The sequence below is a fragment of the Polypterus senegalus genome, chromosome 14, assembly GCF_016835505.1.
Source record: "Polypterus senegalus isolate Bchr_013 chromosome 14, ASM1683550v1, whole genome shotgun sequence".
NCBI lineage: Eukaryota > Metazoa > Chordata > Cladistia > Polypteriformes > Polypteridae > Polypterus > Polypterus senegalus.
In genome coordinates this window covers 139,161,033-139,179,784 of record NC_053167.1, presented here as the reverse complement: position 1 = coordinate 139,179,784, position 18,752 = coordinate 139,161,033, and the positions used below count along the sequence as shown (strand labels likewise).

The following is an 18,752-nucleotide window of genomic DNA, read 5'->3' as shown; positions in this document are numbered from 1 at the left end:
ATTTCAAGAACTTCCTTACTCATCAAGTCTTTTGGAATTTCTTTTAATGTATGGTGTGCTGCTCGTGTGCGGGTTGGCTCCTTGCTCCCTCTTCATACTTGGGGTCCTCCTGAACCAGACACCGTTGACACCTCCAGAACGAGCCGAGCACAACTCCCTCCTAGTCTCCTTCAGCTCACCCATTGTTCGCTCAGCTGGCGGAGACTTCAACAGCCATCCCGTCCCCCGTCATGGCTGCCTCGAGCTGCGTCTCGGGGTCAATTGTCCTCTCATCTTCCTCCTCGCTCGCTCCAGGAGAGGACCCCACCTCGATCGCACCTACTCCTCTGCACAATCAGAGGAGAGCACCGATCCTTTGCTCCGTCACAGGACCACTGACCGCACTGCTGGCTCGTTCACTGTCTCCACCCCAATGCTGCGCTCTTCCTCTCTGCCTCAGTTTCTATTCTCTTTCTTTCCTTTTTTTCTTCCCCTTTCTTGAACTTGCTGCTCCCCTTTTCTGTTTTGGGGAGCGGTTGCAGGTGTGATCGCCTGATTGCTGCCCCGGGCTGACAATGAGACAATCAGAGAGTCTGCCCGCGCCAACCACCCCACGCCAACCCAGAGACGAGCTGCCTTTGCAGACCATCACATGCACCTGCTCCACCCAAGCCTCCCACTGCCCCAGCTGAAGCACATCCGAATTATTTATTTTTTTATTAAAATACGCCAACACTCTTTTCAAGCCACAGACCTGCTATACCACAAGATCCTTTAGCCACCTTCGAAAGGTCCTGTTGAAGTGATGTTGAGATTCATTAGAACTGGCGGCCATCTTGCTTGGGTGTGGGAAGCCTCACTCACTCCGTCAGCATTTCAGTTGGGCTCGTTGGTTGACGGAGTGACTAAGGGGGCGAGTACAGTCGTGGCCAAAAGTTTTGAGAAGGACACAAATATGAATTTTCACAAAGTCTGCGGCCTCAGTTTTTTTGATGGCAATTTGCATAAAGGGTGGCACGGTGGCACAGTGGGTAGCGCTGCTGCCTCACAGTTAGGAGACCCGGGTTTGCTTCCCGGGTCCTCCCTGCTTGGAGTTTGCATGTTCTCCCCGTGTCTGCGTGGGTTTCCTCCCACAGTCCAAAGACAGGCAGTTTAGGTGCATTGCCGATTCAAAATTGTGCTTGGTGTGTGGGTGTGTGTGCCCTGTGGTGGGTTGGCACCCTGTCCAGGATTGGTTCCTGCCTTGTGCCCTGTGATGTCTGGGATTGGCTCCAGCAGACCCCCGTGACCCTGTAGTTAGGCTATAGAGGGCTGGATAATGGATGGACAGATGGAATTTGCTTAAACTCCAGGATCAGAAGAATGGCAATGAATTGTAAAGTCATGAAAATGAACTTCATCCCAAAAAAAAAAATCACCGCATGTCAGCCCTGCCACAACAGGACCTGCTGACGTCACTTCAGTGATCAGGGGTCACTCTGTCATGCTGATTGAGTTACAATAGAGAAGTGAAGAAGGCTTCAGGGCACCCAAGAGAGTCCAGCAAGTGCCAGGAGCGTCTCCTAAAGTGGATTCAGCTGCGGGCACCACCAGGGCAGAGCTGGTTCAGAATTGAGTAGGGGGAGGGGAGGGGGCAAATACTTTTTCACGGCGCCGTATTGTGCGTCAGAGTTGAATTGCTCAGGAACTTGGATGTTCTTGCAGATTGAGTTTTTGACTTCATTCCTTTTGACAATTTCTTTTTTACTTTTTGTCTGTTTTGTCTCTCTCCCTCTCTCTGGTGGGACGTACCTCAAGGTTTTCTTGTCACCTTTTAAACCCTGATCTCCATTTTGAGGCCTAGTCAGGCTTCACGCTTCCCCATTTTTCTGGGGTCATTTTGGAAGGCCTGAACCCTTTGATGTTTTGCGGTGCTACAGTATTCAGGATATTCAGAACGGTCTTGAGGATGATGGCAAGAAGACCCCTCAAAAGGGACACCTGTTCTGACTTATGCTTGTCTTTTTCCTTGCAGAGTCCAACTCTGTGGACTGGGAGCAGTTTGACGGGCCGGTGCTGGTGAGCACCCTCAAGTGGTACCTTAACAAGCTGCCTTCTCCGGTGATCCCAGCCGTCATTTACAGCGACCTGATCACCGCTGCCCAAGGTGAGAGTCACATGGGTAGAGCAGGGGGACAACGGTGGAGTAGAGAAAAAAAAATAGGGGAAGGGGCGATCGAGAGAGAGAGAGAGAAGTGGGCAGAGCAAAGATCACATCCAGATGGAGGGAATGGGGGCTTGGCCAAGAAACTGTGACGTGGGCAGGAGATGTCAGGGCAGTGGAACGGAATTGAGACACAAAGAGAAGTGAAGAATTTCAGACAATGGAAATAGAATTGGGAAAGAAGAGAGAGAGAGAATAGGGAAGGAAGGAGTTACAATCCAAATACAAATGAAAGGAATTCGTCAAAGGAGCTTAGATTAGTGGAGAAGGAGCTGACATCAAGACTATGGAACTGTGCGCATGGCAATGGAGCCGCCGCCCATCAATCAGTGAAGTGGGCAGAAGCTGGGTAGGCTGTGCAAAGCAATTCAGTAGATGCAACCAGGAGTGATGGAAATAAAACCAGAAGAGAAAAGTGGTGGGAGGAGCAAAGAGCTGGGAAGAAGACAAAGGAAATGTGGGCGTGGCAAATTAGCTGTAGGTGGGGCTGGTACCACCATTAAGGCAAATTAAGCATTTGTCAACTGTGGAACCCTGGTTAGCTACCAATGCACTAATAAGCTTGACCTCGGGTGCAAAGTAACCTGAAGTGGGCAGCAGATGTTAAGGCAGAAGGAAGGTGGGCAGTGCCAAGAAGGTACAAACAGAAATGATGATGTATGAGGGGCAATGGAAATAAAATCAGAATTAAAAGAGAGATGGATAAAGAAAAGAGCTGGGATCAGAAGAGAAGAGAGGTGGGCAGAGCAAAGGAAGTAGAATCCAATTAGAAGTGAAGTGGGATGGGCAATGAAAATAGAATCAGGAAAGACATAAATGGGCAAAGAAGCTGAGACTAGGAGGGCAATGGAAATGGAATCAGAAGAGAAGAAAGGTGGGAGGAGCAAAAGAGACGGGATGAAGACAAAGGAAATATGGGCATGGCAAAGGAGCTATACAGTAGGTGGGGCCGGTACCACCATCAAGGCGAATTAGGCATTTGCCTAGGGCACAGATCATAAGGGGGCTAAAAACCCAGCCACATGGGTTAGCTACCCAAACAGTCGGTTAGTGCACTAATAAGCCTGGCCAAGGGTGCAAAATAACCAGAAGCAGGCAGGAAACACTAGGGCAGAAGGAAAGTGGGAGTGCCAAGTAATTCAGTAGGTACAACCAGAAGTGGTGATGTATGAAGGGCAATAGAAACAAAATCAGAAATAGACATTTGGGTAAAGAAAAGTGCTGGAGTCAACAGAGAAGAGAAGAGAAGGGAAGTGGGTGGGGCAAATTAAGTAGATGGGTGGAGCAAAGGAAGTAGAATCCAATCAGTAGTGAAGTGGGATGGGCAATCGAAATAGAACCAGGGCAGAAATGAATAGACAAAGAAGCTGAGACTAGAAGGTCAATGGAAATGGAATCAGAAGAGAAGAGAGGTGGGAGGAGCAAAAAGACTGGGATACAAACTAAGGACATGTGGGCGTGGCAAAGGAGCTGCAACCTGCCAAACAATAACCCACTTCAGTAGATGTGGGAGCAGAAGAAAGGTGGGCAGTGCAAGGGAGCTCAGTAGCAACAACCAGAAGTGGCATACGAGGGGCAAAGGAAATGGAAACAGAGGAGAAGAGAGGTGGGTGAGGGAAAACAACTGGGATCAGAAGAGAGGAGAGGTGGATGGACAGAGCAAAGGAAATAGAAGCCAATCAACCTTGAAGACTGGCTACAGAATGAACATGGAATCAGGAGAAAAATTCAGTAGGCAAAGTAAAGGGACTGGAATTCAGTGATCAGTGAAGTGTGCTGGGTAATGGAAAGAAAATCAAGAGAGAAAGGAACTAAGAATCCATTTAGGATTGAAGCGGGATAAGGCAGTGGAAATGAGACCAGGAAAGACGTGAACAGGACAAAGAAACTGAGAGCAGAAGAAAATGGAGGTGGCAGTAGCAATGGGATAAGCAGCATTCATCCATTCATTTTTAAACCCATGATCTCCTAAGCAGGTTTGCCAATAAAACTGGACCCAGTACCAATAAGCACAGGACGCAAGACAGGAACAATGCCTGGACAGGGCACCAGTTCACCGCAGGGTGAATAGACACACACTTTACTTAACTTTGGACAGTGAGAGGAAACTGGACCACCTGGTGGAAACCCATCCAGGCATGGGGAGAACCTCCAAAAAACACACAGAGTGGATCCTGGGCATAAGCCCTGGTCTGCTTGTTGTGAGGCAGCAGTACTACCACTATGTCACCATGCCACCCAAGGAGTAGGATTAAGACTGAGAAAATGTGGCCATGTTTAGGGTGGGTGACACACAGAATCTTAGATAGAACAAGAAGAAGATGGCGTAATGGAAATAGAATCAGAAAAGAAAAGAGGACGGGTGGAGCAAAGAAATTAGGAATGTGATGGGGTGAAGGAGCTCCAGCCTGTCCAGCAGTGAAGTGGCCAGTAGACGTTAGGTTGAGTAGTGCAAAGGAAGTCAGCAGATGCAACCAGAAGTGATGTAAGCGAGCCACGCATTGACTAGAGGTGGGTGGGGCAACAGAAACGGAACCAGGAGAGAAAGAGGTGGGCGGATCCACAGAGCTAGGACAGCGAAATGTGGGTGTGGCAATGGAGCTGCAGTACGGTTAGCTTTTAAAGTGGGTGTGGCAGTAGAAATAGAATCAAGAGACAAGAGAGGATGGGCGGAGCAAAACAACTACAATCTCATCGAGTGGGTAAGGTGAAGCAACTGAGATTAGGGTGGGAAATCACAACTGGGATCGGGGATAAAGGAGAGATGGACTCAGCAAAGGAAGGAGAATCCAATCGGCAGTAAAGTGGGCTGAGCAATGGAATCAGGATCTGGGAGAAGAGAGGTGGGCAGTAGAGAAAGGAAGGAAGGAAGGAAGGAAGGAGAAACCAATCGGTAGGCGCCTTCTCAGCTGACTTATTCAGCCAAAGGGATGGTTCAGGAGTGTTGACTTCAGGGTGGCCCCGCCTCCTGGAGCTCCACCAAAAAAAGAACAAGGAACACCTGATCGATAATCGATGTTTTTCATTGTGTTTTTGGTTTCTGGTTTTATTTTTTACTGCAACTGTTCTCACCAGATTGATAATCCATATTTTTTGCTGTATTTCTGAACTCAGTTATTCTCACCTTGTCGACTGTTGGTTTCCTAGCTCTTAATGGTATTCAGTCCTTTAGAACTTTAGAAACTTCAGACGAGAATGGGCCCAATAAGCTTGTCCATTCTGTTCTCCTAGATTGTCTAAAATTACATCAGGTCCAGATTTGTAGGACCCCCAATTCCTGTTCTCCACCACTCTACTTGGTAGTTTATTCCAGGTGTCTGTGGTTCTTTTGATCTTTCTGCCCACCTCTAGTTTAGTGGAGGTGGCCACAGCGTCCCGTCAAGTTATCAGCTAAGGATTCTCTCCAGTGGTGTCCATTAAACCTATAACTCCCTGCTAGGAGTTTTCAGAGGGTCTGTCCTCAGTTGTGCCCTTTCATTATTCCTAACCCTGGTGACTCAATCTGTTGTCTTGTCCTCTCTTCCCCAGAGATACAAAATCTTGAGGAGTGTGGGCACCAACTCAGGAAGATTCTGGAATCGCCCAGCTTGCCCCAGCAGAACTGGCTCGTCCTGCACCGTCTGACCCAGCACTTGTGCAAAGTGTGGAAGGGAGGGGGCAAAAGTCCACCGATGGCCCGGCAGCTTGGGGAGGCCTTGAGTGGGGTCCTCTTCAAGCCCCCACTGTCTAGGTGAGTCTTTCCGTCTACATGGCAGTATTTACCCAGGGGGGGCTGTACATCCCCCCCTGACTCTTGTTACCTTCTTCTTCCACAGTGCTGATGGGAACCTGGAGCTTCAGAGCAAAGTGATCGAGACGCTCATAATGGTGGGAGGCATTCAGGAAATGCAGTCAGCACCAGGTACCCTCATTCTTCTGAACCTTGGTGTGGGGGTCTGTTATGGGGTTATGGCTGTTGGCTTCATTTGGATTTTCATTCATCGTTAGAGACGTGTGTAGACATTGTGTTGAGCAGCCAGCCGGGTGTTGTGATTGTTCGGGTAGTATGATGCCCACTTTGCCAGTTATGATAACAGTCTTGTTGACCACAGTCCTAAAAATCCAACGGAGACAGAAAAGAAACCCGAGACGGGACCTCCATTGTAAGTTTCTGGAAGAGGCATCACCAGGGCTCGATTACAGTGACTTAACTAGGATGTCATGGGGTGGGCATTTGAGAGAGTAGGGAGGGCAACGAAATGCTAGAATAAACTAAGAATTCGATTTTTACGATTCATTACTTGGGTGGACAGACCTCCGTTTTGGATTGCCATTGCCCATCCGCTTTGCACTGTTAGTCATGTCCCTGCTTGATGGCCAGGTGCAGGTCAACTCCTAGAGTAGAAGGTTTCCAGATCGACCATCTAGCTAATCTTCTGAATGTGTGAGCAGAACGTTGAGTTCCTTTTTATGGAATCTCGTGTTGAATCTCTGGGCTATCAGACTTGAGTTGGGGCCTGATGGTGGGTCACCATGTCTGCTTTGGGAGGCTGAGAGGTCTAATCAGTCTGGACCAGGCAGACATTTTTGACTTAATCACTTTCTGGTTTATATTGTGCCTTTTAAATGGTGACTCTTATTTAATCACATTTGGGTTCATGTAGTGATTTTATATAGCGCCTTTCCTATAACGTTAGAACAATTGTGACACAAATAGGCCATCTATCCCAACAACTCCCCAATCCTAAGTACCCAGTTTCTACAAATTAACATCAAGGTAAGATCTGGGATCCTACCAGACTACTTGGTCACTTACTCCAAGTGTCTCTGGTTCTCTTTGTGTAGAAAAACTTTCTAACATTTGTATGAAATTCCTCCTTAACAAGTTTCCACCTGTGCCCCCCGTGTTCCTGATGAAATCATTTTAATGTCAGTCCACTGGACAGGTCAGGTCAGGTCAGGTTGGGCAGCATGTTCTGCTGCACCCACCACACGACGAAACTGCTCAGGATCCTGGTGGGCAAACCCCCCAGACAGACACGTGGTCCAATCCCACCCTGCGGAAATGACCCTCTATCTGATGTAGCCAGGTGTTACATGGGCGTCCCCTTGGCCTGGTGAAACCGCTCAGGTCCTCAACAATGAGGATCACCCTCGGGTAATTGGCTGTAGTGCTGTAACTGAAGCTCCCTCACAGTGCAGGTCATGTACCTCATTCGGGACTCCATGAACAACACAAAAAGTGCCATACACCCCTTTCCAGCGATCTCATGACCCCCCCATGCTTTACCAATCCATCTACTGACTTCATATGAAGAGTCACCAGAGATCTGAATGTCACCACTGAGGTCAGGAAACCTCTTGACGAGGTCGACACTCTCCGCCAACAGACACCCTGCTGATGGCCGTGGCCAAGAGGTCATGAAAGGCCTGGAGTTCCTCCATCATTTTGAACACTTCAGTCCTGTCCCCTCTTAATCTCTGTTTGCTTAAACTGAAAGGGTCCAACGCCTTCTGTGTCTCCTCATAGTGCAGACCCTCTAATAATCCAGGACTTTCTCCAGAGCCATTCTGTCCAGACCGCTGCCACTCTCTGACTTATCTAGCTTGGTATTTACATGCTGAACTCAGCCATTGACGCATGATAACGGAGCACTGACCCCTGCTTTACGCCACTCTTAACATCGCCTGATTCTCAAAAGGTTGCCCTCACCATAGCCCTTTGCTTCCTGTTTTTGGGCCAATTTTGTGCCCACCTACACACCGCACCCTGAATGCCCACTCCTTTCAACTAATCTTTTTAAGTGGTGGCTTTGCAAAACCCTCCTGTAAATCCAGATAAATGATACCAGTTGCCCCTCTCAGATCACATTCTTGCTTCCTCATAGAACTCCAGCACATTAGTGAAACGCGACCCCCTCGTCTGCCGCCATGTTGACTGCTCCCTGGCACTTTTACCCGTGGTGCGCGTCACGCTTAGCAGTAAGTAGGACTTGATCGGCCCGCTCACCTTTTTATATAACGTCATAAGCTTTGAGTGCCGCCAGGCTTTAGGAAATTCTCCACTGAGCCGAGCTGTTCGTAAAATTGAACACCTGGGGTTCTGTGTGTGCTTAGTGACCTGCAGTGGCACTCAGATACGTCACTTATGCACTTGAAATTGAACAGAGCGCCTTTCACTTAATCACTTCTTGTAATCAATAAGTGTGCCTTGTGTAGTCACGTCTTGCTTTATATAGTGCCTTTAACTCAGTCACTGCTGTTTTATATAGTGCCTTTTAATATATCACTTTTGTTTAATATAATTCCTTTAAATGAATCACTTACGTTTTCTATAGCGCCTTTCACTTGGTTGCTTGTTTTACATAGGGCCTTTATATTGTCCCATTTTTATAATCACCATCCATCCATTATCCAACCCACTATTTCCTAGCACAGGGTCACGGGAGCCAATCCCAGTTAACAAGGCAGGAAACAAACTCCGGGCAGGCCCACCACAGGGCACACACACACACACACACCAAGCACACACTCGGGACAATTTAGGATCACCAATGCACCTAACCTGCATGTCTTTGGATGGTGGGAGGAAACCCATGCGGACACGGGAAGTGAACCCAGGTCTCCTAACTGGGAGGCAGCAGCGCTACCCACTGTGCCACTGTGCCACCTGTTTTGTAATCACTTTTGTTTTATATAATTCTTGTAAGTTAATTGCTTATGTTTTCTATAGCGCCTTTCACTTGATTGCTTGTTTTACATAGGGCCTTTATATATTTTATGTAATCACTTTTGTTTTATATAGTGCCTTTCATGTGGCATCTTTTACTTATTCACTGTTGATTCATGTGGTGCTCTTTAATTCATCACTTTTATTTTATGTAGTAATATAAATGAATATCAGACAATATACTGTAGTAATATAGCGTGTGGCCGACGGCCGGGACGCCTCTTTGTAACTTGATCTGGGGGAGCAGCCATGGGAGCCACGCTACATCCCTCAGAACCTTTGTTGGCAGCCCCCCTGGGTTGCGTCGGGGCCACTTTCGTGGAACACCAGAGCTCATCTTGGTTGGGCTCCGTGGCGTCCGCCAGGGGGAACTACATTGAGCTTCACGGCTTAACGAGCCCGTCTGGGTTGTAGTGCAACCACACCCGGAAGTGCAGCCAGAAGTAGGTCAACAACGGGTGGGCTATAAGAGGACCCTGCAGCCACTTCTCAGGGCGCCAAAGTCGGGAGGAGGTGGATGAAGCTGTCCTGGGAGGAGTGGAAAGAAGAGTGTGATTTGGGGTGGGTTTTTTTGTATTTTGGGACTGGGCTGTGCCTGTGGGGTTCACGGGGAAGACGTGCCCCACAGGTGAAGAAGAAAAATAAATCATTTTGTTTATTTTGCCCGTGCCTCTGGTGTCAGTCTGTGTCGGGTCAGTGCCAACCAAGTGCTAATATTCACTTTTATAGGGCAGCACCCTTTATGTACAGTAGTGCCCTCTCAGTAATCACTGTTAGTTCTCTGAACTGCATTATTAAATATAGTGCCTTTAACTGAATCACTCTTTGTTTTATATTGTGCCTTTTAATACATCACTTTTGGCTTTATGTAGTGTGTTTTACATAATGCAGCCGCAAATGATTTTATATAGTGACTTTCATTTATTCACTTTCGTTTTATACTTTTATACAGCACTTTTCGTTCATCACTCTTGGTTCGGCACGGTGGCGCAGTGGTTAGCGCTGCTGCCTCGCAGTAAGGAGACCTGCGTTTGCTTCCCGGGTCCTCCCAGCGTGGAGTTTGCATGTTCTCCCCGTGTCTGCGTGGGTTTCCTCCCACAGTCCAAAGACATGCAGGTCAGGTGGATTGGCGATCCTAAATTGGCCCTGGTGTGTGGGTTGGCACCCTGCCTGGGATTGGTTCCTGCCTTGTGCCCTGTGTTGGCTGGGATTGGCTCCAGAAGACCCCCGTGACCCTGTGTTCGGATTCAACGGGTTGGAAAATGGATGGACTCTTGGTTTTATATCATTCCTTTAAGTTAACGGCTTCTGATTTCTATAGCGCCTTTCACTTGATTGCTTGTTTAATATAGCGCCTTTATGTTGTCACTTGTTTTGTAATCATGTTTTTTATATAGTGCCTTTCATGTAGCGTCTTTTACCTAATCACTGTTGCTTCATATGGTGCTTTTAATTCATCCCTTGTGCTTTATGAGGTAATATTTCTCACAATACAGTAATATGGTACTTGTTATGTAATCACTTTTTGTTTCACACTCGGCCTTTCACTTTTATAGGGCAGCACCCTTTATGTACAGTAGTGCCCTCTCAGTAATCACTTTTAGTTTTCTATGCTGCATTTTTATATATTGTACCTTTTACTTAATCAAATTTTGTTTTATGTAGTGTATTTTAATGTATCACTTTTGTTCTCTATAATTCCTGTAAGCCTTTCACTTGATTGCTTGTTTTACATTGTGCCTTTATATTCTCCCATTTTTGTAATCACTTTTGGTTTATATAGTGCCTTTCATGTAGTGTCTTTTACTTAGTCACTGTTATTTCATATACAGTAGTGGCTCTTAATTCATCACTTGTGCTTTATGCGGTAATATAAATAAATATTTCACCATATAGGCGACACGGTGGCGCAGTGGGTAGCGCTGCTGCCTCCAGTAAGGGTTCGCTTCCCGGGTCCTCCCTGCGTGAAGTTTGCATGTTCTCCCCATGTCTCCCACATGAAAGTTGGGTGCATTGGCTGTCCTAAATTGTCCCTAGTGTGTGCACTTGGTGTGTGTGTGTGTGCCCTGCCCGGGGTTTGTTCCTGCCTTGTGCCCTGTGCTGGCTGGGATTGGCTCCAGCAGACCCCCATGATCCTGTAGTTAGGATATAGCGGGATGGATGGACAATATAGTAATCTAGTGATAGTAATATAGTTGTTTTTGTGAAATCACTTTTTGTTTTATACTGTGCCTTTCACTTGATCCCCTTTGTTTTCTGTAGTGCCCGCTCATTAATCACTGTTAGTTCTCTGAACTGCATTGTTCTATATACAGTAGTACCTTTGTTTTATACAGTGTGTGGTGGTCGGCCCAGACACAGACAGGCAGACACGTTCATTTCACCCAACACACGTTTATTTACACTATTATTTACAAAGTTCATAAGTGCCACACACGGTGGCGTAGTGGTAGCGCTGCTGCCTTGCAGTAAGAAGACCCATCTGGGTTCACTTCCCGGGTCCTCCCTGTGTAGAGTTTGCATGTTCTCCCCGTGTCTGCGTGGGTTTCATCCCACAGTCCAAAGACATGCAGGTGAGGTGCACTGGCGATTCTAAATTGGCCCTAGTGTGTGCTTGGTTTGTGAGTGTCCTGCGGTGGGTTGGCACCCTGTCCAGGATTGGTTCCTGCCTTGTGCCCTGTGTTGGAAAATGGATGGATGGATAAGTGCCACACAAACCCCCAAAGTCTTCCTCTTCAGGCTGCCTCCTTGCCTCCTCCAGCAAGCTCAGTCCACTCCACTCCCGACTCTCGCCCCGAATGCAGGAGGGCGGCCCCTTTTATCCACACCCGGATGTGCTCCAGGTGCTTCCCGGCAAGCTCCCGCCGACACGCCCCAGTGTGGCGGAAGTGCCGGCTGTACCCCCGGAAGCACTCCGGGTGTGGCGGAAGTGCTGAGGTCCAGGGCTCCAAAGGTATAGGGGTGCCCCCTGGCGGTGACCACGGGCCCCTACAGGGTGGAGCTTCAAAGCTCTGTACCCGTGGCTGCCCCCACGTGGTCTGAGATGGGCGCACGCCCTCTTCCGGTCCTCCAAGGCGTCCCAGCCGGGTCGTCGCCCCAGGCATCCCTGACTTTTAATTATCACTTTTTGTTTTATATAATGCAGTCACAAATTCTTTTAGACTGTCTAGTGACTTTCATTTATTCTGTTTCGTTTTATACTTTTTTATACAGTACTTTTAATCCATCACTTGTGTTTTATTAGGTAATATAAATGAACCAGTAACCGCGCACTACATGCGAACGTGCAGTGAATACACTTGATCATTTCTAGTTTTCCTCCTCTTTCTTTCTCTGTACGTCTATCATTCGTTTGCTCAGAGGTTGATGCGCTTGCTGCTTCCTGAGCTGCTCTTCTTGTCTCCACTGTCACAAAGATTACACGGAGACATCATGAAGGTTTGGGGCAGCCACCCGTATGTTATGTCCTGGCTGCAAAAAGGTGGAACTTTACAGGTCGGAGTCCACAACTGAACTGACTCATGCCAGCAAAGATGGCGTCTTTATATGTCGGCACCAGAAGTGATGTCATCTGAGGTGTCGGAATGGGAAGTGACGTCATCGATAGCGCCGGAGGTGAGGTCATCTAGGGCACAGGAACCCGGTGAGATTTCCCCAAGAATGGTCTGCAAGGGATTGAGAAAGACAGTCAGTGCACCCCGCCACCCCCTGGTCGGATGTGAAATTACTCTCATTCAGGCCCTTTAGTTGTCTCCTACTCGCACGTGTGTGACACCACCTTAGCGGCCCGCTTCTTCTCTCCTTCCGTTGGCATCTTTTCGCATTAAAACTCATTAAGTCGGTGTTTGTGTTGCAATTGCTTAGTACGTTTTCTTTCATTTTTTCACTTGAGCTGTCTGCCTCAAGAATGATTTCAGATATGAAGAGGTAGGGGTGAGAACGGCGCCCGTACGCATGTGCCACCCTGCTGGCCGCTGCCGAGAGTTGATTCTACAATAAAATAAAAAGAGGAATAACCTTGGAGGTCAATCGTCACCCCGAAAGCGGATAGTAGACGTCACGTAGTGTATGTGTGCCAAATTTCAGGTCAATCGGTCAAACGGTTTGCAAGCGACAGGTGATTTAAAATCCTGGACAGACAAACAGAGAGCCACAGTAGCATATTATATATAGAGAGATTGTGGACTATGGGCGGCCAGTCATCCCGGCCAATACCCCCAGGCCACCAGGTGGAGCCCTCCCTGCAGCATGGAGGTGCCCCAAATGCCAGCAGGGAATTATGGACATTGGAGTTTTCATCCACAGCCCTGCTGGATACCACAGGGGCCCCTAAAAGGCAATGCAGGGAGGAGCAACGAGAGTTTTACCTACGACCCGGAAGTGCGTCCTAGTCACATGGACAGAGGAAATGACGTGCTTCCGAGTTGAAGAAAAGGAAATTTGATCTGACCCGGAAGTGCTAGGAAGTCACGTGGACTGAGGGATCAGAAGCACAATAAAGGACTGGGAGAGATACCAGATGAAGGAGCTGAGTCGGGAGGAAGAGTGGCAACATGTCTGGGGGAGGAGGATTGTAATTATTGAGTATTGTGTCTTGGTTAATGAGTACAGTGGAGTGGAGGGTGCTTTGTGCACTATGTTGTCCTAATAAATATTATCATTGGACTCTTATTTGGTGTCTGGCATCTGATCTGAGGGTTCAAGGGAGCGATAGCGCCCCCTATCTGTCACAAGATATAGCACTCTAGATAGATAGACAGATATGAAAGGCACTATATAACAGATAGATAGAAGTGTACTATATAATAGATAGATAAATAGATACTTTATTAATCCCAAGGGGAAATTCACATAATCCAGCAGCAGTATACTGATACAAAGAAACAATATTAAATTAAAGAATAATAAAAATACATGTAAAAGCAGACAATAACTTTGAGTAATGTCAGCATTTACTGCCTCAGGTGGAATTGAAGAGTCTCATAGTGTGGGGTCTCCTCAGTCTGTCAGTGTAGCAGGACGATGACAGCAGTCTGTCTGTCGCTGAAGCTGCTCCTCTGTCTGGAGATGATCCTGTTCAGTGGATTCTCCATGATTGACAGGAGTCTGCTCAGCGCCCGTCGCTCTGCCACGGATGTCAAACTGTCCAACTTTAATCCTACAATAGAGCCTGCCTTCCTCACCAGTTTGTTCAGGCGTGAGGCGTCCCTCTTCTTTATGCTGCCTCCCCAGCATACCACCGCGTAGAAGAGGACGCCACCACAACCGTCTGATAGAACATCTGCAGCATCTTATTGCAGATGTTGAAGGACGCCAGCCTTCTAATGAAGTATAGTCGGCTCTGTCCACTCTTACACAGATCATCAGTATTGGCAGTCCAGTCCAGTTTATCATCCAGCTGCACTCCCAGGTATTTATAGGTCTGCACCCTCTGCACAGACACCTCTGATGATCACGGGGTCCATGAGGGGCCTGGTCCTCCTAAAATCCACCACCAGCTCCTTGGTCTTGCTGGTGTTCAGGTGTAGGTGGTTTGAGTCGCACCATTTAACAAAGTCCTTGATTAGGTTCCTATACTCCTCCTCCTGCCCACTCCTGATGCGGCCCACCATAGCAGTGGCGTCAGTGAACTTTGCAGGTGGCAAATCTCTGAGTTGTATTAGAAGTCTGATGTATGTTGGCTGAACAGGACCAGAGAAAGTCCAGTCCCGCGGCGCTCCTGTGCTGCTGACCACAATGTCAGACCTGCAGTTCCCGAGACGCACATACTGAGGTCTGTCTGTAAGATAGTCCATGATCCATGGCACCAGGTGTGAATCTACTCCCATCTCAGTCAGCTTGTCCCTAAGGAGCAGAGGTTGGATGGTGTTGAAGGCGCTAGAGAAGTCCAGAAACATAATTCTAACCAGGTATGAATCTACTCCCATCTCTGTCAGCTTGTCCTTAACCCCTTGTAGGCGATTGTTGCAAAATTGCTACAAACCGCTTCCAGCCAGAATGCAGCCGAGGTGGCATATGTATGCCGACAATGCCAATCGATATGTATTCAGTATGTACCAAGGATTGTATTGGAAGCACTGGTCACGCCCTCTAGTAGTCGTAGTGGAAACTACATCCACCAGATGGAAGCGAAGTGTTGGTGAGGCCGTGCACGTGGATTTTGGCAGCTAATTTCGAGAAATTGTTCAAATTTGAGGAAGGTTGTGCTAAAATAAAAATACATGCCAGCTTATTGTTCACTTGTGTGCTATATTCAAATTAACAATCCCCCCTTAATTTAGCATCTGCTTGACAGCAAAAACACACATTTCTTTTTTATATAATTGTAAATAAAGTTAGGCAACAAGGGGTTAAGGAGCAGAGGTTGGATGGTGTTGAAGGCGCTAGAGAAGTCCAGAAACATAATTCTTACAGCACCACTGCCTCTGTCCAAGTGGGAGAGGGATCAGTGTAGCATATAGATGATGGCATCCTCCGCTCCCACCTTCTCCTGGTATGTGAACTGCTGAGGGTCGAGGGCGTGGCAGACCTGTGGCCTCAGGTGGTGAAGCAGCAGCCACTCCATGGTCTTCATCACATGTGACGTCAGAGCAACAGGCCAGAAGTCGTTCAGCTCACTAGGACATGATACCTTTGTGACTGGGGTGATACGAGATGTTTTCCAAAGCCTCTGGACTCTCCCTGTTCCAGGCTCAGGATGAAGATGTGCTGTGGAGGACTCCCCAGCTCCAACGCACAGGCCTTCAGCAGTCGTGGCGATTCACCATCTGGACCCGCTGCTTTGCTGGCACGAAGTCTCCTCAGCTCTCTGCTTACCTGGGCTGCTGTAATTGTGGGTGGTGATGTCTCTCCTACAATCTCGAGACTAATCTAGTAATATAATAACATAGTAATACAGTTTGTTTTCTATAGTGCCCTCTCATTAATCACATTTTAGTTCTCTAAACTGCTTTTTTAATACATATAGTACCTTTAACTTAATCACTCTGGTTTATATAGTGCCTTTCATGCAAATTATTTTCTACTGTATAGCGACTTTCATTTATTTCGTTTCTTTTGATACTTTTGTACTCTTGATTCATCACTTTTGGCTTTCTGTGGTGTATTCTATACAAAGCACCGTTTATGTAGTCGCGTTTTGTTTGATATTGTGTGGCGGCTCTGAGGCTGGGGATCTGCACTGGTAATCGGAAGGTTGCCGGTTCGAATCCCATAAATGCCAATAGGGACTCTGCTCTGTTGAGCCCTCGAGCAAGGCCCTTAACCTGCTGAGCGCTTTGAGTAGTGAGAAAAGCGCTATATAAATGCAAAGAATTATTATTATATAGCGCCTTTTACTTAATCACTTGTTTTGTATAGCGCCTTTCATAGAGTCCCTTTTGTCACCTTCTGTTTTCTGTGGTGCCTATAATATCATCACGTTTTATTCTGGGTTTTGCCTTTTACTTATTCCCTTTTGTTTTCATTGTTTTAATTGGTGCCTTTTTTTTATACTTTGCCTGGCACCTTTCACTTTGTCACTTTTGTGCCATCACAGGACCCTTCAAAGGCAGGGGGCCGCTGAGCTGATGGGACTTTGGCTGTTGTGGATTCTGGGATGTCGGGTTTAGGACACAGAGGCTGGCGTGGATAAACACAGTTGGTTTGGTGGGATCATTCGGAGCCCTAAATTCCACCGCCACCAATCCCCCTCCCCGGCCCCTCGATAAAGCTGGTTGACATGAAAGGCAGTGGTGATGAGGAGGGTATGCCCCACCAATGTGCTCTGCAGGGTAGCCATGCCAGCGTCTGTGGTTACCGTTCACATTTCATCGTTAGAAACACAGCACGATGACTGTGGTCGGTCCAGTCAGTGAAAGGCGCTATATAACATCGCCTGAATTTAGAAGAAGATTCCTGAGTTCTGTTAATTAATAATACAAATAAATAGTAAAGGAAAATAACACAAATACCCTGCCAGCCACCACCTTCAGTTAGCCGTGTGTGTTGCCCTCTGCCGATGTGGCACCCTGATATGTTGTGTTCTCTTAGCCTAATGCCCTACTAGCCTGATGCCCACTTAGGTTTCTGTTTAAATAGAGCGACACAGATGGACATCCTGTCCTTACTGGGTTACTGCCAAATCTGATAATGCCCAGCTAGGTTGGCAAAGTGCCCAGCTCTCACACAGCTTAGTTGTGATTATGCCCAAATGAAGTGATACCTTCTTAGTACAACGTCTAACTTACCAAGATGCCCAGTAGGGTTTCTTGCCAAGCAGAGAGATGCCCTATTAGGGTGATGTTGGATGGGCACACTGCCCTTTTCGAGTTACTGCTTTACTGAGTTGGACGAGTGCCCAGCTGACACACTGCTTAATTGTGGTTATGCCCAGACGAGGTGGTGCCATCCCTATACAACTGCCGTACTAGCCAGATGCCAACATGGGCTTATTCCTAAATAGTGCAATGCCCCAATAGGATTAATGTTTACCAGGGTTTACCAGGGTTACCATGCTGTCCTGTTTGGGGAACTGCCAAATCTGATGTGGTCATGCCAGGCTGGAGAAATACCTGCCTGCCATGCTGCCCATTGTGTTATGCCAGATGACTAAAAAGGGTGATGCCAAATCCGATTATGTCTTGCTAGTTTGGGGTACTGCCTGGCTAGTATTCTGCCAAGTTGGGGTTAATGCCAGGTGAGGTGATGCCCTACTAGTTAAATGTCCACTTTAGTGTATTCCTAAAGAACGAGATGTGGGATGGGCACTGACTTACGTTTTACTATTTTGGCCAACATCTTGATCCAAAGCGATTTACTGTATATTTGAGACACCCGTGGTTACATTTCTTTTCTTTTGCCACGAGCAGTACAGGCGGGTCACATGGTGTCAGTTGGGGGATTTGACACCACAACCTCAGGGTCTGAAGCCCAAAGCCTTAACCACTGCGCCACACTGCCCACCTGACCAAATTTCCTGCTTTCCTACCAGTCGTGAGCCGATGCCCTGCTAGATCTCTCCACCTCATATAAACCTTGCCAATGGGGGACGGCAGAGGTTCACCTTTAGGTGGGCATTCCTGCGCCATCTGTGGCACATCATCATGCACACAGTTGCCTCCCCTTTTAGAATTTTCTTTTTTTTTGGCCACTTGGAGTGGCATTTCCATCAGGACCCCCGGCTCCACTTGGGAACGCTGTGCTGTCCGGATGGCATGAAGAGGTGCCCATGTTGAAGATCACACAGAGGTTGTGGGCAGTAATAGAGAGTATGCAACCCCCCTGACCCATCTCTTTACTTACTAGGAATGTCTGAGTGACCCCCCAAAAAACCAGAGCAGGTGACATAGGAGGCCTCCTTCTCTACCTAGAGGGTCTCACATTAAGTGCCATACTTGTAGCCGGGTAGGCTGGCAGCTTGGCCTGGTGGCTGAGGCACCTCGCTTGGCCACATGAGGTGGCACATTCAGATTTGGAATGAGGACACCCAGGGTGACCCCAAATAAGCAACTCAAACAGACGGTCAGTCAATTTGAGAGCTCCAGACGATCAAGATGGTCCCATTGCTGCTCTGTCAGGCTGATCCAAGCCCAGTCTAGTTAATTGTCCACCCTTCATTTTTGGGGTCTCGAGTTCCCATCACTTCAATCGCATATCGATGTGCTTGTCCAGGGCCGTGTTTGGCCACATCAGTTCACATCAGCACTTTGTGGCTCTGCTACCCTGTGCCCACCTGGCCAGTCTGACATGGACACGGGGCTGGGCAGGGTGGGTGCCAGCCTATGTTTAGCGGCAGGAGGTTGGAGGGTGAGTTTGGGTTTTCACAATTATTATTAGTTCTGTCTGCCCGATCTCACTGCTCTTTGGGTTTGGTCTTCCTCT

The 18,752-nt window shown here is 47.7% G+C and overlaps 1 protein-coding gene across 2 annotated transcripts in view; it reads left to right on the top strand.

Annotated features, from left to right (window-relative positions):
* The window catches only part of pik3r3b (phosphoinositide-3-kinase, regulatory subunit 3b (gamma)), a 165,108-nt gene that overhangs the window by 57,504 nt on the left and 88,852 nt on the right, over window positions 1–18,752 (top strand). For both annotated transcript variants that reach the window (XM_039734462.1, XM_039734461.1), the window contains exons 5-7: window positions 1,994–2,125; window positions 5,711–5,912; window positions 5,998–6,083. In XM_039734462.1, coding sequence (XP_039590396.1) covers window positions 1,994–2,125; window positions 5,711–5,912; window positions 5,998–6,083 — 420 coding nt within the window. The remainder of the gene's footprint in view (window positions 1–1,993; window positions 2,126–5,710; window positions 5,913–5,997; window positions 6,084–18,752) is intronic.